This window comes from Canis aureus, chromosome 33 (assembly GCF_053574225.1).
Source record: "Canis aureus isolate CA01 chromosome 33, VMU_Caureus_v.1.0, whole genome shotgun sequence".
NCBI classification, from domain to species: domain Eukaryota; kingdom Metazoa; phylum Chordata; class Mammalia; order Carnivora; family Canidae; genus Canis; species Canis aureus.
This window is the reverse complement of record NC_135643.1, coordinates 38,526,750-38,543,587: the sequence shown is the minus strand read 5'-3', so window position 1 is coordinate 38,543,587 and position 16,838 is coordinate 38,526,750. Positions and strand designations below refer to the sequence as shown.

Genomic DNA, 16,838 nt, shown 5'->3' with positions numbered 1-16,838 from the left:
CTGTGTCTCTGCCTCTCTCTCGCTCTGGGTGTGACTATCATAAATTAAAAAAAAACAAAAAACAAAAAAAAGCCAATTAAGCTATGGACAAAAGGTTTCACAGAAAAGGGCAAATATACTGCTAACAGTAACATACAAATATATTCAGAATTATTATTTTTTAAGGATTTTATTTATTCACGAGACACACACACACACACACACACACACACACAGATTGGAGCAGAGACACAGGTAGAGGGAGAAGCAGACTCCATGCAGGGAGCCTGATGTGGGACTCGATCCTGGGTCTCCAGGATCACACCCTGGGCCGAAGGTGGCGCTAAACCGCTGAGCCACCCAGGCTGCCCCAAATATATTCAGAATTAAAAATTAATCGAACACAAACTTCAGTTATTTGGCTGCATTCTTTTATATTTGCTAAAGGAAAAATCTCTCTTCCATGCTGGCTTTGAAAGCAGACAATCTCCCCATCTCTGAGTTTACAGATATTAGAGATAGGATAATGAACATTAAATAGACTGAAAAATTAAATAATTCGCTTAATGACTAAGACACAACCAATTTATTTTTATTTTTTTTTTTTAAATTTTTATTTATTTATGATAGTCACAGAGAGAGAGAGAGAGAGAGAGAGAGAGAGGCAGAGACATAGGCAGAGGGAGAAGCAGGCTCCATGCACCGGGAGCCTGATGTGGGATTCGATCCCGGGTCTCCAGGATCGCGCCCTGGGCCAAAGGCAGGCGCCAAACCGCTGCGCCACCCAGGGATCCCGACACAACCAATTTAAATCTATGCTTTAAAACCTCTAGTATGTATTAATAGTTATCAGTGTCAACAATGACAATGTATTTCTGCACTCCTAAAAATATTTCTGGAATCAGGAAATAACTATTTAAAATAGAAATCTGCAATATCAAATAACCTACAATATCCCAGGTCTCTTCCCTCTGAAGTCAAAACCTGAAATATCAAATAACCTGCAATATCCCAGGTCTCTTCCCTCTGAAGTCAAGCTCTTTCCATGACCCTTAGTTGACCCCAGATTTTGAAAATTACTTCACATAACAGTAGAAAATTATGGGGGGAAATCATTCAATTTGTGTATTACCTGCAGGATACTGTTTCTTTAACACCACTGATATCCATTCCTGTACCATTTCCATCGACAACAGGTGAATCCAAATTAGCAGATCCATTGCTGACATGATCACTACTTTCATATCCAGACTCAGTCCTTTGCATCTGCCAATTGTCACCATGAACTGTAGTCTCTTTGAGGCCTTTATTTTTCTCTGCTCCTTTTCCATTAGATTCAAGGGAACTCCTGCTTCCTATTTCCTGCTTCATTTCATCTTCATAGATAGTCATTAAACATTTTTGCTTTGGGTTCTCTTTTGACCAATTGTTAAAACTCTGATCTTTGCTACATTTAGCTTTGTTACTGATATTTGATTTATGTCTTGGACTATGCTGCCTTTTTTCACTTTCACTAAAAATACTATCAACATTTAGTGTTTCTCTCATAGGTTTCCAACCTCGGGTCCGGCTTTTACTGCTGCCACTATAGGTGCTTCCTTTATCCCTAGAATCTTGGCTGCTATCTGTATCATATCCAGTGCCACTGTCACTCTTAACTTTGCCAGTTACTTTCTCTCCTGGGGCAAGAATTTGGGATTTACTTGAACTCAGTACTTGTGCAGAAGCTCGGCTCTGATGGGCAACTCGGTCATGTTTACATGGTCCTTTTCCTTGACTATGATATAGATTTGGATTTCCATATTGTCTAAAGCCATTTGGGGCAGGAGGTGATCCAGACTTGAAATGCAGAAGGTCTTCATCAACCAAATCTTTAAATAATTAAAGATACAAATGAATATTCTTCAGAGACATTTTTTAGTTACAAGCCAAGTACTTTGAGAAATGTTAAGCAGTAATATGTAAATAATAATTATAAGATTTATATTATATCACACAGTAATATGACATTGAAAGGTGTTTTTTTCATTCTCTATGCTTAATGAGAGGCATTTATAAGTGGTTCTGTAATAATTTTGAAAAGTGACCTCTAACGTAGATCATAATTAAAGGCTTTTTAAAAGCCAATATTCTATCTCACTCAAATTAGTGAAAATTAAATCATCATAATAAAAGTACTTTTCAAAAAAAATAATAAAAGTATTTTTCATCGTTTATACTAGTAAAGATTTAAAATTTGTTAAACCAAATGATGGTAAGAGTATAAAAAAAACATTTAATCACTATTACTGGGAGTGCAGACTGGTTCAGTCTTTTAGGAGAGCAACAGAGCCACATCCATCAAAATTAAGAATAAACAGGGATCCCTGGGTGGCGCAGCGGTTTGGCGCCTGCCTTTGGCCCAGGGCGCGATCCTGGAGACCCGGGATAGAATCCCACGTGGGGCTCCCGATGCATGGAGCCTGCTTCTCCCTCTGTCTGTGTCTCTGCCTCTCACTCTCTCTCTCTGTGTGACTATCATAAAAAAAAAAAAAAAAAAAAGAATAAACACACCTTACCCCAGTAATTCTCCTGAAAGAATTTTATGCTGTAGCTATAAACAAAAAAGTACACAAAGGTATATATAAAATGATACATACCACTGCAGCAAAAATCTTTTTTTTTTTTTTTTTGCAGCAAAAATCTTAAATCAAGTTTTAAAGTCTAAAAAGTATCATTTAAATTATGGTATGGCCGTAAAGAGAAAACCATAAAGACTAAGATATGCTCATAATGAACCACACACTATTAACAGTGAAAAACAAAAAAAAACAAAAAAAACAAAAAACAGTGAAATAGAGGGAAGGTGAGGGGCTGTAAGAAAAAAAGCTTTTCTCCCTTAATTTTATAACCTTCCTCTTATTTGAATGTACCATATGGGTGACCTGAATTTATCATTAAAAGGAAAGTTAAAACGTCAAAACAAGCACAAGTATTCCGGGCTAGAATTAAATAAGAATTGGAAAATTTTTATATTTATAGATTTAATAGGTGTATTAAAGAAATCCTATTAAGATATATAACATGTCAACAAATATATATAATATAAGGAAATTATATTAAATTGTATTAAAGTTATAAAATTTATTTTAAAAATAAGATTTTAGCAATTCCTTTTCAAATGAACACTTTAAATTCTTAACCTACCTCTATGTCGGCCCAAATCTTTTCTTTGTCCCCTCTCCAAATCTTTCCTTTGTGATGAAAGGAAGTTCCTCTGTTCAATGGCTTTTAAAGCACATTCTCTGGAAATGTCTTTTATTTTTTCCCTTTGGTCATTGTGAGTTAACTTAACTGTAAAAGAAATCATTCTTAAATAATATAAATCATTTTTTAAACTGCTCAACAAAAGTACAAACTGAACTATATAAAAATCTTAAGATGTTATATATTAAAAACAAAATATAAAGTATAGAATGAACTCATTTTTATGTTTAACCAAAAAACTCAATGTGATTTATCCTGACACTGTAGATGCATGTTGACTTTTAAAACTTCTTGTATAGCTCCTAAAGCTAGAGTAAAAGGAAAAAGAAGAGATCTTGTATTGAAATAATAAAAGTAAAGGTAACTGAGTGGTCGCTATGTATCAGACATTATTAAAGTCTTAACTCATTTACTTCTTTGAGGTGGTACAATTACTGTCTCCATTGTGGATCAGGAAATAAGGCACAGAGAAGTTAAAAACTTGCCCAAGTTCACATAGCTTGTAAATGTGAACCAGGATTATGAACCCAAGTTGCCTGGTTCTGATGTTGTGTTTGTAATCACATACATAGTTTCTGAGCTTAAAAGTAGTCCTCTTTTGACAAATAGCTTAATCTAAGAGTATTAACGATATTGACGGTAACAGTAATACTCCATTAAGAACTTTTTTTTAAATTTTTTTTTCCATTAAGAACTTTTAAAAGCATTTACTATAATTCTTTGTTGACAACAATTGTTAATTCTAGATCCTACCCACCTTGATTAAATGGGTCACTTTTATGGTTAGACATTATTTCATTAATGGATTTTAAAGGTGCTCATAAAATCAAAGTTCAATGTATTTCTAAACCATAACTATACACGTCATGCTGCAATGTCTCATTTTGGACCCAAGTCACAGAACTTGGTTTGTGAAAATCAAAGTTGTGGGATGATGATAACGAGGGAGACTTGAATAAAAATGAGGTTAAGTATCAAGTATGATTATAATAACTTTGAACTACTGTTGCATTCACTAATGGCAAATTTAAATTTAGCTCGTATGCTTGTGTTTTTCCTCTACAAGTTAATAATTAACTCCTAGAAGGAAAGGCCACATTATGACTTTCTTTGGTAACTGTCCAGATTGCCTCCAGGATGCTGTAGCTCTGAGTGTATGGAGAAACCCAAACAGTAGTCAAGTTCTGGCTGTTCGGATCAAACTACAAGTCTGAGAGAAATGCATAAGTTAAAAGACAAAATCTTGTTATCTAGCTGTTATTTTTTCTTCATGGTCAAGGTGAAGCACTCTTTTTTTATATGGTACTTAGCAGAAATTACAGATGCAGTAAAAAAAGGAAGGGGGAAGTGTAATTACTCAGGGACAATGTAAAAATGATGATTTAAATACATACCTGGTCCTCCACCACCACTTGTTTGAATATGGCTCCGACTAAATGCTGAAATATTATCTGTTTGAAATTTCTGATTTTCTCTCTGTTTCGCCTGATCACAAAATCCATTTTCTTTTGAATGATCTGACTTATAAATTGAGGGCTTTTCACATCCTTAAAGGACAAACAAAAATGTATTATTCCTATCCTCCTCCCCACCAGATGAAAAGAAGTTTGAATATTTTTTTTTTGGCAATTTCTACACCCAATGTGGGGCTCCAGCGCACAACCCTGAGATGGAGGGTTGCATGTCCGACTGAGTGAGTTGGCCAAGTGCCCCTGAATCATTTTTAATACTGGGGATAATTAGTTATTAACTCAAAGGATTGACATTTTTAAAGGATTTCTACATGCTTTGTAATGCATCCAAAAATGGCCTAGCTCCTTTAGACTTTTTTCAGCATTATAACTCACTTTAATTCCCAATATTTACTACTAGAAAGTTTGCAGTCAAGTATCCCCTTCTGTGCTTGTGTGATAACAGAAGTGGGTAGCTCCTGAGTGTGCTTTAGAGGCCACTGGTAAGGAAAGGCTTCCTTATAAAGATTAACTCAAAGTAAAAGAATTTTCCTGAACTCTGCTTCACTGAAACTGAATTTTAAAATTATCCTCAAAATTCATTTTATCTTCAGTATATTAATACTTAGTATGACTATGATACTAAAAGAACACTAAAAAGAACTTTTAAAAATTACCCATGTTTTCTGCAACGGATTTATAATGTGACCAGTTGATGACCTGCCGAAGCGCATCTTCAGTAGAAACTGCTGTGCCATCTGGGTTTGCGTAAAACAAAAGCAGTGGCTGGAAATGGCATCGGATACATTTGGAGACCACATCCTTCCATCTAGTTCCAACCTTTAAAAAAAAGCCACGATGAATAAGAACAAAACAAAATACTGTAATCAATGTGCTACACATTTGAATAGCAGAGACTAAATTACTTTGTATACTAAAAATTTTTTTAAGAATTCAGGTAACAGCACTTCAGCTGTTCATATTATATGATTACTTTTATTTTAAACTAGTCTAATAAACATCTTTTAAACAGTCATTATAAAACTGATGGGCAAAATTATACACTTACTATATCAACATTTAGACTATCAAATTTTAAAAAGCTTTTCTACATACATGATAGATTGACTTTTGACAAAGATTTAAAGGCAATTTAATGGAGAAATTTAAGAGTCTACTAAGCAATGGTTCTAAAACAACTGGATGGCCATTTTAACCTTGGAGAAGGTAAAGATTTCTTAGGACATCAAACAGTGGCTCAGTTGGTTAGGCATCTGACTCTTGATTTCAGCTTACATCATAATCTCAGAGTCATGGAGTTCAGCCCTGAGTAGGGCTCTGCACTGAGTGTGGAGCCTGCTTGAAATTCTCTCAACCTTTCCCTCTGTCCCTCCTCAACCTTTGCACATGCACATATGCTCTCTCAAAAAAATAAAATTTAAAAAAAGGCAGGATATGAAACAAACCACGTAAGAAAAAAGTCTTAAAATGGGCTTCATATCAAAATAAATTAGTAACTTCTGCTTATCTTTAAAGGTTACCATTGGGCAGCCCGGGTGGCTCAGCGGTCTAGAGCCACCTTCAGTCCAGGGTGTGATCCTGGAGACCCAGAATCAAGTCCCACGTCAGGCTCCCCGCATGAAGCCTGCTTCTCCCTCTGCCTGTGTCTCTGCCTCTCTCTCTCTCTCTGTGTCTCTCATGAATAAATAAATAAAATCTTAAAAAAAAAATAATAAAGGTTATCATTAAGAAAATGAAAAAAAAAAAGCCACACACATATAATAAAGGATTTGTGTGCAAAATAAAGAACTCCTACAATTCATTAATATGAGGATCCAACTTAAAATGGACAAAATATCTGAAGTCACTTCACCAAAAAAAAAATATATATATAACAATGGCCAATTAGCACACACAGAGGTACTCAAAACATTATTAATCATAAGGGAAATGCAAATTAAAACATCATTGAGATAACATTGTACATTCATTAAAAGGGCTAAAATTAAAGACTAAAAACATAAAATACTGCTGAGAATACAGAGCAACTAGAACTCTCATAAACTGCTAATAGGGATGTGAATTGGCATAATCACTTTGAAGATCAATCTCCCAGTTCTTTATAAAGTTTAACATATACTTATCATACAACCCAGAAGTTCCACTTCTGAGTATTTAATATATATATATATATATATATTTTTTTTTTTTAATTGAGAGAGAAAAGGGGGGGGGGGGAATGGCAGAGGGAGAAAGAGAGAAGAGAGCAGGTTCCACATCCTGCTCAGAACCCAACGTGGGACTCCATCTCATGGCCCTGAGATTATGACCTGAGCCAAAATCAAGAATCTGATACTTAACTGACCGAGCCACCCAGGCATCTCCACTTCTGAGTACTAGCTAAGAACAATGGGGAAAAAATTACGTTCACACAAAGTAGTCATACTTCAAAGGTAAACGGATAAATTGTTACACAGCCATGTAATAGAACACAACAATTAAGCACTGACATAACATGAATGAAAAAAATTTTTTTTCTGAACATGAATGAATCTTAAAAGGTATTATGCTTGGTAGAGGAAGCCAAATACAAGGAATAGAGACTGTGAGACACTATTCTTACAAAACGGTAGAATGAGAAAGACTAATCTACAGTGAGATCAGTGATCTCCTAGGGCCCAAGATAGGGTGGGGGTTTGGCAGAGAAGGGATCTTTAAAAGTCCTAAGGAGCTTTTTCAAACCACACATATTTAGCTGTTTACCCTTCTTATCTTGGATTCTGAGATACTTGAGGAACTAAAGTAATTCAAAAACAAAACAAATGTAAAACTCATAGTGACTATACACCCAGTTCTTCCTTCAAATTTTGACCATTTAAACTATGTGGATAGTAAGGAGTGCCAAAATGTTGCTACATACTAACTCAAGATGGAACTTGTTAATAAACTGCTCTATCAAAGTACTAAATAACTTGAGCAAATTGTTTATTTTAGAATATAAATATCCTTTTCTCTGGCTTTGAATATAATTTACATGAAATACAACTACCCAGTTACAGTATACCAATGAATTTTGACAAATATATACATGTAATCATGTATCTCCTTTAATAAACTTTCTTTGTACCCCCTTTGCAGTGGCTGGCAACCGATGATTTAAATTTGTCACTTTGTTTTTTCTGTTTCATGAATTTTACAGAAGCAGAATCAGTTGTTGTTGTTGTTTTTTAAGATTTTATTTATTTATTCATGAGAGACACAGAGTGGCAGAGACATAGGCAGAGGAAGAAGCAGACTCCATGCAGGGAGCTTGATATGGGACTCGATCCTGAGACTCCAGGATCATGCTCTGGGCCAAAGGCAGGCACCAAACTCCTGAGCCACCCAGCCACCCCCAGAATCAGTTTTTATGTCTCACTTCTTTCATTTAACATACTGTTTTTCAGATTTTTCCACATTGTTACATGTATCAATAGTTCATTACTTTTTTTTAAAGATTTTATTTATATATTCCTGATAGACACAAAGAGAGAGAGAGAGAGAGAGAGAGAATAAGAGGTAGAGACACAGGCAGAGGGAGAAGCAGGCTCCATGCAGGGAGCCTGACATGGGACTTGATCCTGGGTCTCCAGGATCACGCCCTGGGCTGAAGGCGGCGCTAAGCCACTAAGCCACCGGGGCTGCCCTCTACATGTGGTTGAGTCTGCTTCTTGGTTTGCCTTTTTCCTTTTGCTTGTTTCTTAAATTCCACATGTGAGTGAAATCATGTGGTATTTGTCTTTCTCTGACTTATTTCATTTAGCGTAATACTCTCTAGCTCCATCCACGTCACTGCAAATGGCAAGATTTCATTTTTTATGGCTGGGTAATATTCGTGTGTGTGTATGTGTGTGTATGTGTGTGTATACACCACTTTTTCTTTATCCATTCATCAGTTGATGGACATTTGGGCTGTTTCCATAATTTTGCTATTGTAGACAATGCTGATACAAACACTGTGGTGCATATAACCTTTTGAGTTAGTATTTTTTGGAATCCTTTGGGTAAATACCTCATAGTGCAATTGCTGGATCATTGGGTGGTTCTATTTTTAACTTTTTGAGGAACCTTCACACTGCTTTCCAAAGTGGCTGCACTAGTTTGCATTTCCACCAACTGTGCAAACCATTCTCTGCATCCTAACATCTGCTGTTTCCTGTGTTATTGATTTTAGCCATTCTAACAGGTGTGGGTGATATCTCATTGTAATTTTGATTTGTATTTCCCTGATGTTCAGTGATGTTGAGTAACTATTCATGTGTCTACTGACCATCTGTATGTCTTCTTTGGAGAAATGTCTGCTCATGTTTTTGGCCCATTTTTTAATGAATAATACAAATTCATTTTTTGGGGTGGTAAATTCTGTAAGTTCTTTATATATTTTGGATACTAACCCATTATCAGATATGTCATCTCCAAATATTTTCTCCCATCCTGTAAGCTGCCTTTTAGTTTTGTTGACTGCTTCCTTTGCTGTGCAGAAGTTTTTTATTTTGATGAAGCCCTAATAGTTTGTTTTTGTTTCCCTTGCCTCAGGAGCCATGTAGAAGGAAGTTGCTATGGCTGTCAAACAGGTTACTGCCTGTGTTTTCCTCTAGGATTTTTATGTTTTCAAGTCTCATATTTAGGTCTTTAATCCATTTTGAATTTATTTTTGTAGATCGTGTAAGAAAGTGGTCCAGTTTTCCCAACACCATTTCTTTTTTTTTTAAAGATTTTATTTATTCATGAGAGACAGAGAGAGAGAGAAAGAGGTAGAGAGACAGGCAGAGGGAGAAGCAGGCTCCATGCAGGGAGCCCGACATGGGACTCAATCCTGAGTCTCCAGGATCATGCCCTGGGCTAAAGGCGGCGTTAAACTGCTGAGCCACACGGGCTGCCCCCCAACACCATTTAAGTGACTGTCTTTTTCTCACTGCATATTCTTTCCTACTCTGTTGAAGATTAACTGACCATATAGTTGTGAGTTCCAAGTTTTCTATCTTGTTGCATTGATCTATGTCTATTTTTATGCCATTATCATGTTGTTTTGATCACTACCGCTTTGTGATATAACTTAAAGTCCAGAATTGTGATGTATCCAGCTTTGCTTTGCTTTTTCAAAGTTGCTTTGGCTATTTGGGGTCTTTTGTGGTTTCACAGAAATTTTAGAATTATTTGTTCTAGCTCTGGAAAAATGCTGTTAGTATTTTTTTAGGGATTATTATTAAATATGAAAATTGCTTTAGCCAGTATGAACATTGTAACAATATTTGTTCTTCCAATCCATGAGCATGGAATGTTTTTCCACATCTGTCATCTTCGATTTCTTTCATCAGTGTTTTATAGTTTTCAGAGTACAGGTCTTTCACATCTTTGCTTAGGTTTATTCCTAGGTATCTCATGGTTTTTTTTTTTTTTTTTTTTTTTTTTGAGTTTAACCAGAGTCCATACTTTTATTTTTTTTATTTATTTATGATAGTAACAGAGAGAGAGAGAGAGAGAGGCAGAGACACAGGCAGAGGGAGAAGCAGGCTCCATGCACCAGGAGCCCGACGTGGGATTCGATCCCGGGTCTCCAGGATCACGCCCTGGGCCAAAGGCAGGCGCCAAACCGCTGCGCCACCCAGGGATCCCTATCTCATGGTTTTGGATGCAATTGTACATAGGACTAATTCCTTGATTTTTCTTTCTGCTTATTTGGTAATTTTTTACTGAATACGATCTTGAAAGGACATATTGAAATTTAAATTTTGGGGTGACTTTTATTGTGTTCCTTTAAAAAGTACTGGACTTCATTCCAGCATTTGTTAAGTTATGTGGGATCATCTTGGTCCTTTGAAGGCTTCATTTTAAGCTTTTTATGTCAGGTCCAGAGCAGTATTCAGTCTAGGTATAACTTAGCCCCACTATTAAGATGATACTTTTCTGAGGATTCTATTTGTTAGCTGTATGCATTACAGTGTCTTTCCACTTTTGCTGGTGAGGATGCAAACTATTCCTAGCCCTGTGTGAATTTGAAAATTGTTTGACCTCTTTTCCAGTAATTCTTTCCCCCACCCTGTACAGGTCTGCCCCACATATATCAGATCACTCTTCAGCCAAAGATTCACCACTCTATCATCTCCAGAAATTTCCCCCTGTGCAATCTTTCTGGTAAGCTGTCCAGTGATTTTAGCTATCTTGGCCTCCTTCCTGAATTCCGAGTTTGGTTTCCTCAACTCACTAAGACTTCTAGGGTTTATCTGAATCCTGCCCCCCTGCATTGTACAAACTACCTGTAGGGAGTAAGCAGTAGGCCCATCTTATTTGTTTCCTTTTTTCTGTTCAACTGCCTGCAATCTATCTAATGTCTAAAATTGTTTCATCTATTTGGTTTTCTAATTTTTGTAATATTCATCCTTCACAGAAAGAATTAGAAATCCACTAAATACTGGGATCCCTGGGTGGCGCAGTGGTTTAGCGCCTGCCTTTGGCCCAGGGCGCGATCCTGGAGACCCGGGATCGAATCCCACGTCAGGCTCCCGGTGCATGGAGCCTGCTTCTCCCTCTGCCTGTGTCTCTGCCTCTCTCTCTCTCTCTCTCTGTGACTATCATAAATAAATAAAAATTAAAAAAAAAAAATTAAAAAAAAAATCCACTAAATACTGAATATTTGACCTTCTACTTACTTAGTAATTCATAATGCTGATAAATGGCCCTTTTATATTAAAATGAAAGCAAATGGAATTGTACATCATTTGCTTATAACAATGAAATAACCTGTACGTTTAAATCCATTTACTGCTTAATGATAGGATTCACAAAGCCAATAAGCCTAGGAATAGTCTTGACAAGATCAACAGTTTTTAAATGTACAAAATCTGAATCTCCTATAGAACTTTTTTTTAAAAATCGGGTATTGGCCTCTACACCACTGAATTGAGAATTTAAGAGTCCAGGCAGGTCTAAGTTTTTTCAAAAGTTTCAAAGGTAATTCTGATACAAACTCCTTATTATAAACCATTACTCATGAGTTTTCTAAATATTATAATTTTTTAAAAAGATTTTATTTATTTGACGGTAAGAGAAAGAACACATAAGGAAGAGGGAGAAACAGACTCACTGCTGAGCAGGGAGCCCAACTCAGGCCTCAGTCCCAGGACCCTGGGATGATGACCTTAGTCGAAGGCAGACACTTAACTGAGCCACCCGGGGACCCTAAAATATTATAATGCTTGAATAAATTATTTACCAAAAGGTATAATAGGTACATCTAATTCTAAATACCACAAAGGTTGAAAAGGCAGTCATAATTTAAAAAACAAGCAGATTTTCATCACTAATTATACAAAACAATTGTGAATCATTCACAAAGAAATACAAAGAGCGACTATGTATCAGACACAAAATGTTTCAGACATACAGATCATCGATAGTTACATATTTGCATTCTAAGATTTATTAGTCACCTTTTTATTATTCTGGAAATGGACTGGTTTAAAAGTTGGCTTTAAAATAAACCAGATTTGGGATCCCTGGGTGGCGCAGCGGTTTGGCGCCTGCCTTTGGCCCAGGGCGCGATCCTGGAGACCCAGGATCGAATCCCACATCGGGCTCCCGGTGCATGGAGCCTGCTTCTCCCTCTGCCTGTGTCTCTGCGCCTCTCTCTCTCTCTGTGACTATCATAAATAAATAAAAAATAAAAATAAAATAAAATAAAAAAATAAAATAAAATAAATCAGATTTCAAAAATCAATAAAAGGAAGTATGAACTTAACAATGTTATTATCATTAAGGTCATTTATTATTTTATATAATAAAATATGATCATTATTTCACATATTATGTAATATACATTTTATATATTATTATTTAATTTACTCCTAAAAAGTAAAAGTCAGAATAATTATCCCAGTTAGTGGGATCCCTGGGTGGCTCAGCGATTTAGCGCCTGCCTTTGGCCCAGGGCATGATCCTGGAGTCCCAGGATCGAGTCCCACATCAGGCTCCCTGCATGGAACTTGCTTCTCACTCTGCCTGTATCTCTGCTTCTCTCTCTCTGTGTGTGTCTCTCATGAATAAATAAATAAAATCTTTAAAACAAAACAAAACAAAAATTATCCCAGTTAGTCAAAGTGTCACTTACCTCTTTCACATTTGCATCATCAAAAAATACCCATTTGGAACTCTTGGTATGAAAGGCAAAGGCACAATAATGTCGGCTGGTGTAGCAGATCATACCAACTAGGTGAAGTTCACTATTTTTGGCATTTTCATCAGTAACTCTATAAAAAAGCTGTTTAAAAAAATAACAATGTACCTTGAATTCTGTATTTTTTTAAAATGAGGAACAGTAACTTGATGAGTCACACATTTGACTACCTACGAAAAATATTTCTCATGACAAGCTTCCCTAATCCAATATTATATTAGTAATATACATACATAAACTGGAAATGTGGGCTAAATTAAACAGTTCCTAACAAATTTTGATTAAATCACATATTTGAACATACATTAAACATATTATCTTAAAGTTTAATTGTAATATAAAGCAATTCAAAATATATTGATGTTAATAAGCATATTAAGAAATTGGTGCTATAGATGGTTTTTGAATCTTAAATCTTTCTAGGTTAATAGTCATACGTGTCATTACCATACACACACACACAAATCACTTGTCATTCTAGAATGATAATTAGAACATGAGATAGTTTATAATTGAAAGCCATTACTAGTCTATGCAAGAAATACATTGCAGTTAGCCTGTTTTGATGAACTTTATCAGCATTACATACCAATGTTATTTCCTTTAGGAAGAAAATTTAGTTCTGAAAAACAGTGTATTATAATATATGAGTATGTTTTAAAAGAATTTAAAAACAAAAAGGAAGAGAATGAAAACAGTTGAGATACCCCAGGAAGATAAAGATGTGTTGCCAGATTCCGAACAACATCTTCTGTCAAGTCAGAATGCTCAGAATCCCATACTAAACCGATTGTAACAATCTCTGGGCAATTCATTAAAACACGGCGAATTTTTATTTTTTGGCCACAGTTACTCTAAAGAAAAACACAAAGGGCAAATTTTGAAATTATTGAAACAGATATATCACAGGTAATAATACCTTGCACAGTTCATATTAAACAGTAACGATATTTACATGTATCAGAAAATTATTCAGCCTATTAAAATTGACTTTTATCAAATCATTTGTCTAATTATTGATTAAACAGGAAGTTTATTTTAAATCAAAGTACTTTTCTTTGGCATTTTTAAAATCTGTTAATACAAGAATTCAATCTAAAAATATGAGAAATAAAACACTGAAGTCATTAATATTACATTAGAAAAGAATGGTACCACTTGTAATGTTTAAATGAAGAAAAGAAACTTTCTCTTTAATCAAATAGATTTCAGAACCTAAAAAAATTAATCAGGGGCACTTGGGTGACTCAGTCAGTTAAAGTGCCTGACTTTAGATTTTGGCTCAAGTCATGATCTCAGGGTCATGAGATGGAGCCTCACCTATGGCCTCACATTCAGCAGGGAGCCTGCTTGAGATTTTCTCTCTTGGTCTCCCTCTGCCCCTCTCCCAACCCCTGCTTGCATGCTCTCTCAAAAAAAATTAATCAGCAAACACCAACTTAACTCCTTCACAAAGTTTTTAAATAAAGAGTGCTCAAATAAATAGCTCACATGGTATAAAGAGTTGCTAAAAATAACACTGAAAAAATAAATTCCTAAAATTAATTTCATGTATAATTAATATTGGTAAGGTAATTTCTGAATGTCTATTTTCAAATTTACAAACATAGAAGCACACTGATATTCTCCAAACTCTACTTACAGGACATTTCCTATAGTCATCAGTTGTATTTGCTGCTTGCAGCAATTCTGCAAACATTTCAGGTTTAAAACGTTCGTGCCTTTCCATCATTCTTTCTACTTCATTGCTACAAAAGAAAGAAGCAGTCTCAAATGTGTCCTATGAACTTTAAAAAGATCTAACAAATTATGCATGAAAAATACGAAGTTATCAACATGGGAATGATTGCTTTTTCTATCTTAAAACAGGTTTTGTCTGAAAAATTAACCATAAAGTAAATTTCCATACAGTGAAAAATTATGAAATTTGGCAGGTGTATGATGAAAAAAATTAGGTCAAGAACAAAATAACACTAAATTTTACCATTGTTTGGGACTACACGAATGAGGCCATTAAGATGATCCATCCACAGGTAGTTTTAAGTCAACTGTTTCTTTTACATCATTATTTAACAAGTAGGGACTTGAATTTAAACTTTGGCTTAAGAAGAACAACAAAGTGTTAGAAAGGCTTCCTCTCTGATCTAAGGTTCTCAGAAACAAAGTTATCATTTTTAGCTAACAGAAGGGCTCTTTGCTAATTAATGTAGAAATCAAAACCAAAACTATTTAGGTCAGGTTTGTGCCTTATGAGTGCTAACCATTTCATTAGAACCTAGGCAGAATATTTGTGCCACTTTTTGTTTAGTCTACCTTAGAATCAAGTTTTTATATATCAAGGTATTAAGTATCCTTAAACAACTATTTGAATATTTCCAAAAAAAATGTTATATAAGCTCAAATATCTTTACTACTTTCCATTTTAGATGCTCTGGTTCTCCTTAGCAGTAATATTAACTGTCCTAGAGCTGGATATATTTTACAGTTCCATGGTTTAATATACAATATTCAATAACAACTAAATAACACTCATTCTTCTAAAGCACTTCACAAGTATGTTGGAAAGCACTAAATCTGACAAGCTCATTCAAACTGTACATTCAAAACAGTGTTTTAGTTCACATTAAAAGTGACAACTTATGTAAAGCCTAGAATTTAGTAATTGGTATTCAATACTTATTACCAATTTGAAAAAGTGATTATAGTAGACCTTTAAATGACATGGGGAAAAGGGATGTCAAACCTTATACAGTCCCAAATCCCCATATAACTTTTGACCCCACTTTCAAAGTTAACTTCTAATAGTCTAATATTAACCAGAAGTCTTATCAATAATAGTCAATTAACACTTTGTATGTTTTATGTATTATATACTGTATTCTTACAAAAAAGCTAGAGAAAAGAAAATGTTATTAAGATAATCATAAAGGGAGCACCTGGGTAGCTCGGTTGGTTGAGCATCCAACTCTTGATCTCAGTACTGGTCTTTATTTATGGGTTTTGAGACTGAGCCTTGCATCGGGCTCCACAAACAGCAGGGAGTCTGCCTGAGATTCTCTCTCTCCCTCTCCCTCCGCCCCTGCCTCTACTCATACACGGGTGTGTGTGCGCTTTCTCTCTTTAAAATCTATAAATAAATCTTAAAAAAAAAAAAGAAAATCTAAGGAAGACAGTATGTTTACAGTACTGTACATACATTTATTGAAAGAAAAATCTGCACCTAAGTGGACGTGTGCAGTTCAAACCTGTGTTATCGAAGGGTCAATCACAATTAGAATCAAAAGTCTGGTTTCTTACAATTGGTGGTGTGGAATAGGGAGAGACTGATGGGCTCCAATTCTTGTCACATAAAATACTGCCTCAGAGTGCTGTCATTTTATATGAGAATTTCAGAGTAGACTAAAGTTTTACAGTTTTTAATGTGTGGCCTATCCTTGTTTAAACACCATCCTAATTTTCATATAAAATGAAAAAAAAATGAACCTATAATTCCCTAAACCAATGTTCCCCATCTCTGTATATATTAAGACACTAAACACATTCAAATAATCAAATTGCTATTATTCAATAATCTTTAAGAAATACTGTGTCAGATGCAAAAAAGCCAGGAAGTTTAATAATATAATGAAACAAATAAGCAACTGACACCCATTTTGCACAATGATAAAAATATTGGTCATGTTTAGTAACTAACTATTGTACTAATGTATTGATTGACAATTATTGATCCATGTTTTGTTTTATGTATCAAAACATCTGTAAACATTTATAATTTTATTTGATGTTATCATATATGAAATATTTATATTTTCAAATACCTGTTAGAAACTGTTTAAATAATCCCTATTATGCAATGTCTAGGGAACTCTAGATCCCTAACTAGCTAATGTTTCTTGGGCAGGGAGGGAGGAGACAGGCAAGCATGGCAAATTTTTATTTTAGGTGAATAT

General features: G+C 35.1%; 1 protein-coding gene across 3 annotated transcripts in view; it reads right to left on the bottom strand.

Annotated features, from left to right (window-relative positions):
• The window catches only part of USP53 (ubiquitin specific peptidase 53), a 67,217-nt gene that overhangs the window by 13,816 nt on the left and 36,563 nt on the right, over positions 1-16,838 (bottom strand). For all 3 annotated transcript variants that reach the window (XM_077882459.1, XM_077882460.1, XM_077882461.1), the window contains 7 exons: positions 14,531-14,636; positions 13,596-13,742; positions 12,823-12,972; positions 5,354-5,516; positions 4,620-4,772; positions 3,166-3,312; positions 1,112-1,850 (listed from right to left, as the gene is read on the bottom strand). In XM_077882459.1, the coding sequence (XP_077738585.1) occupies positions 1,112-1,850; positions 3,166-3,312; positions 4,620-4,772; positions 5,354-5,516; positions 12,823-12,972; positions 13,596-13,742; positions 14,531-14,636 (1,605 nt within the window). The remainder of the gene's footprint in view (positions 1-1,111; positions 1,851-3,165; positions 3,313-4,619; positions 4,773-5,353; positions 5,517-12,822; positions 12,973-13,595; positions 13,743-14,530; positions 14,637-16,838) is intronic.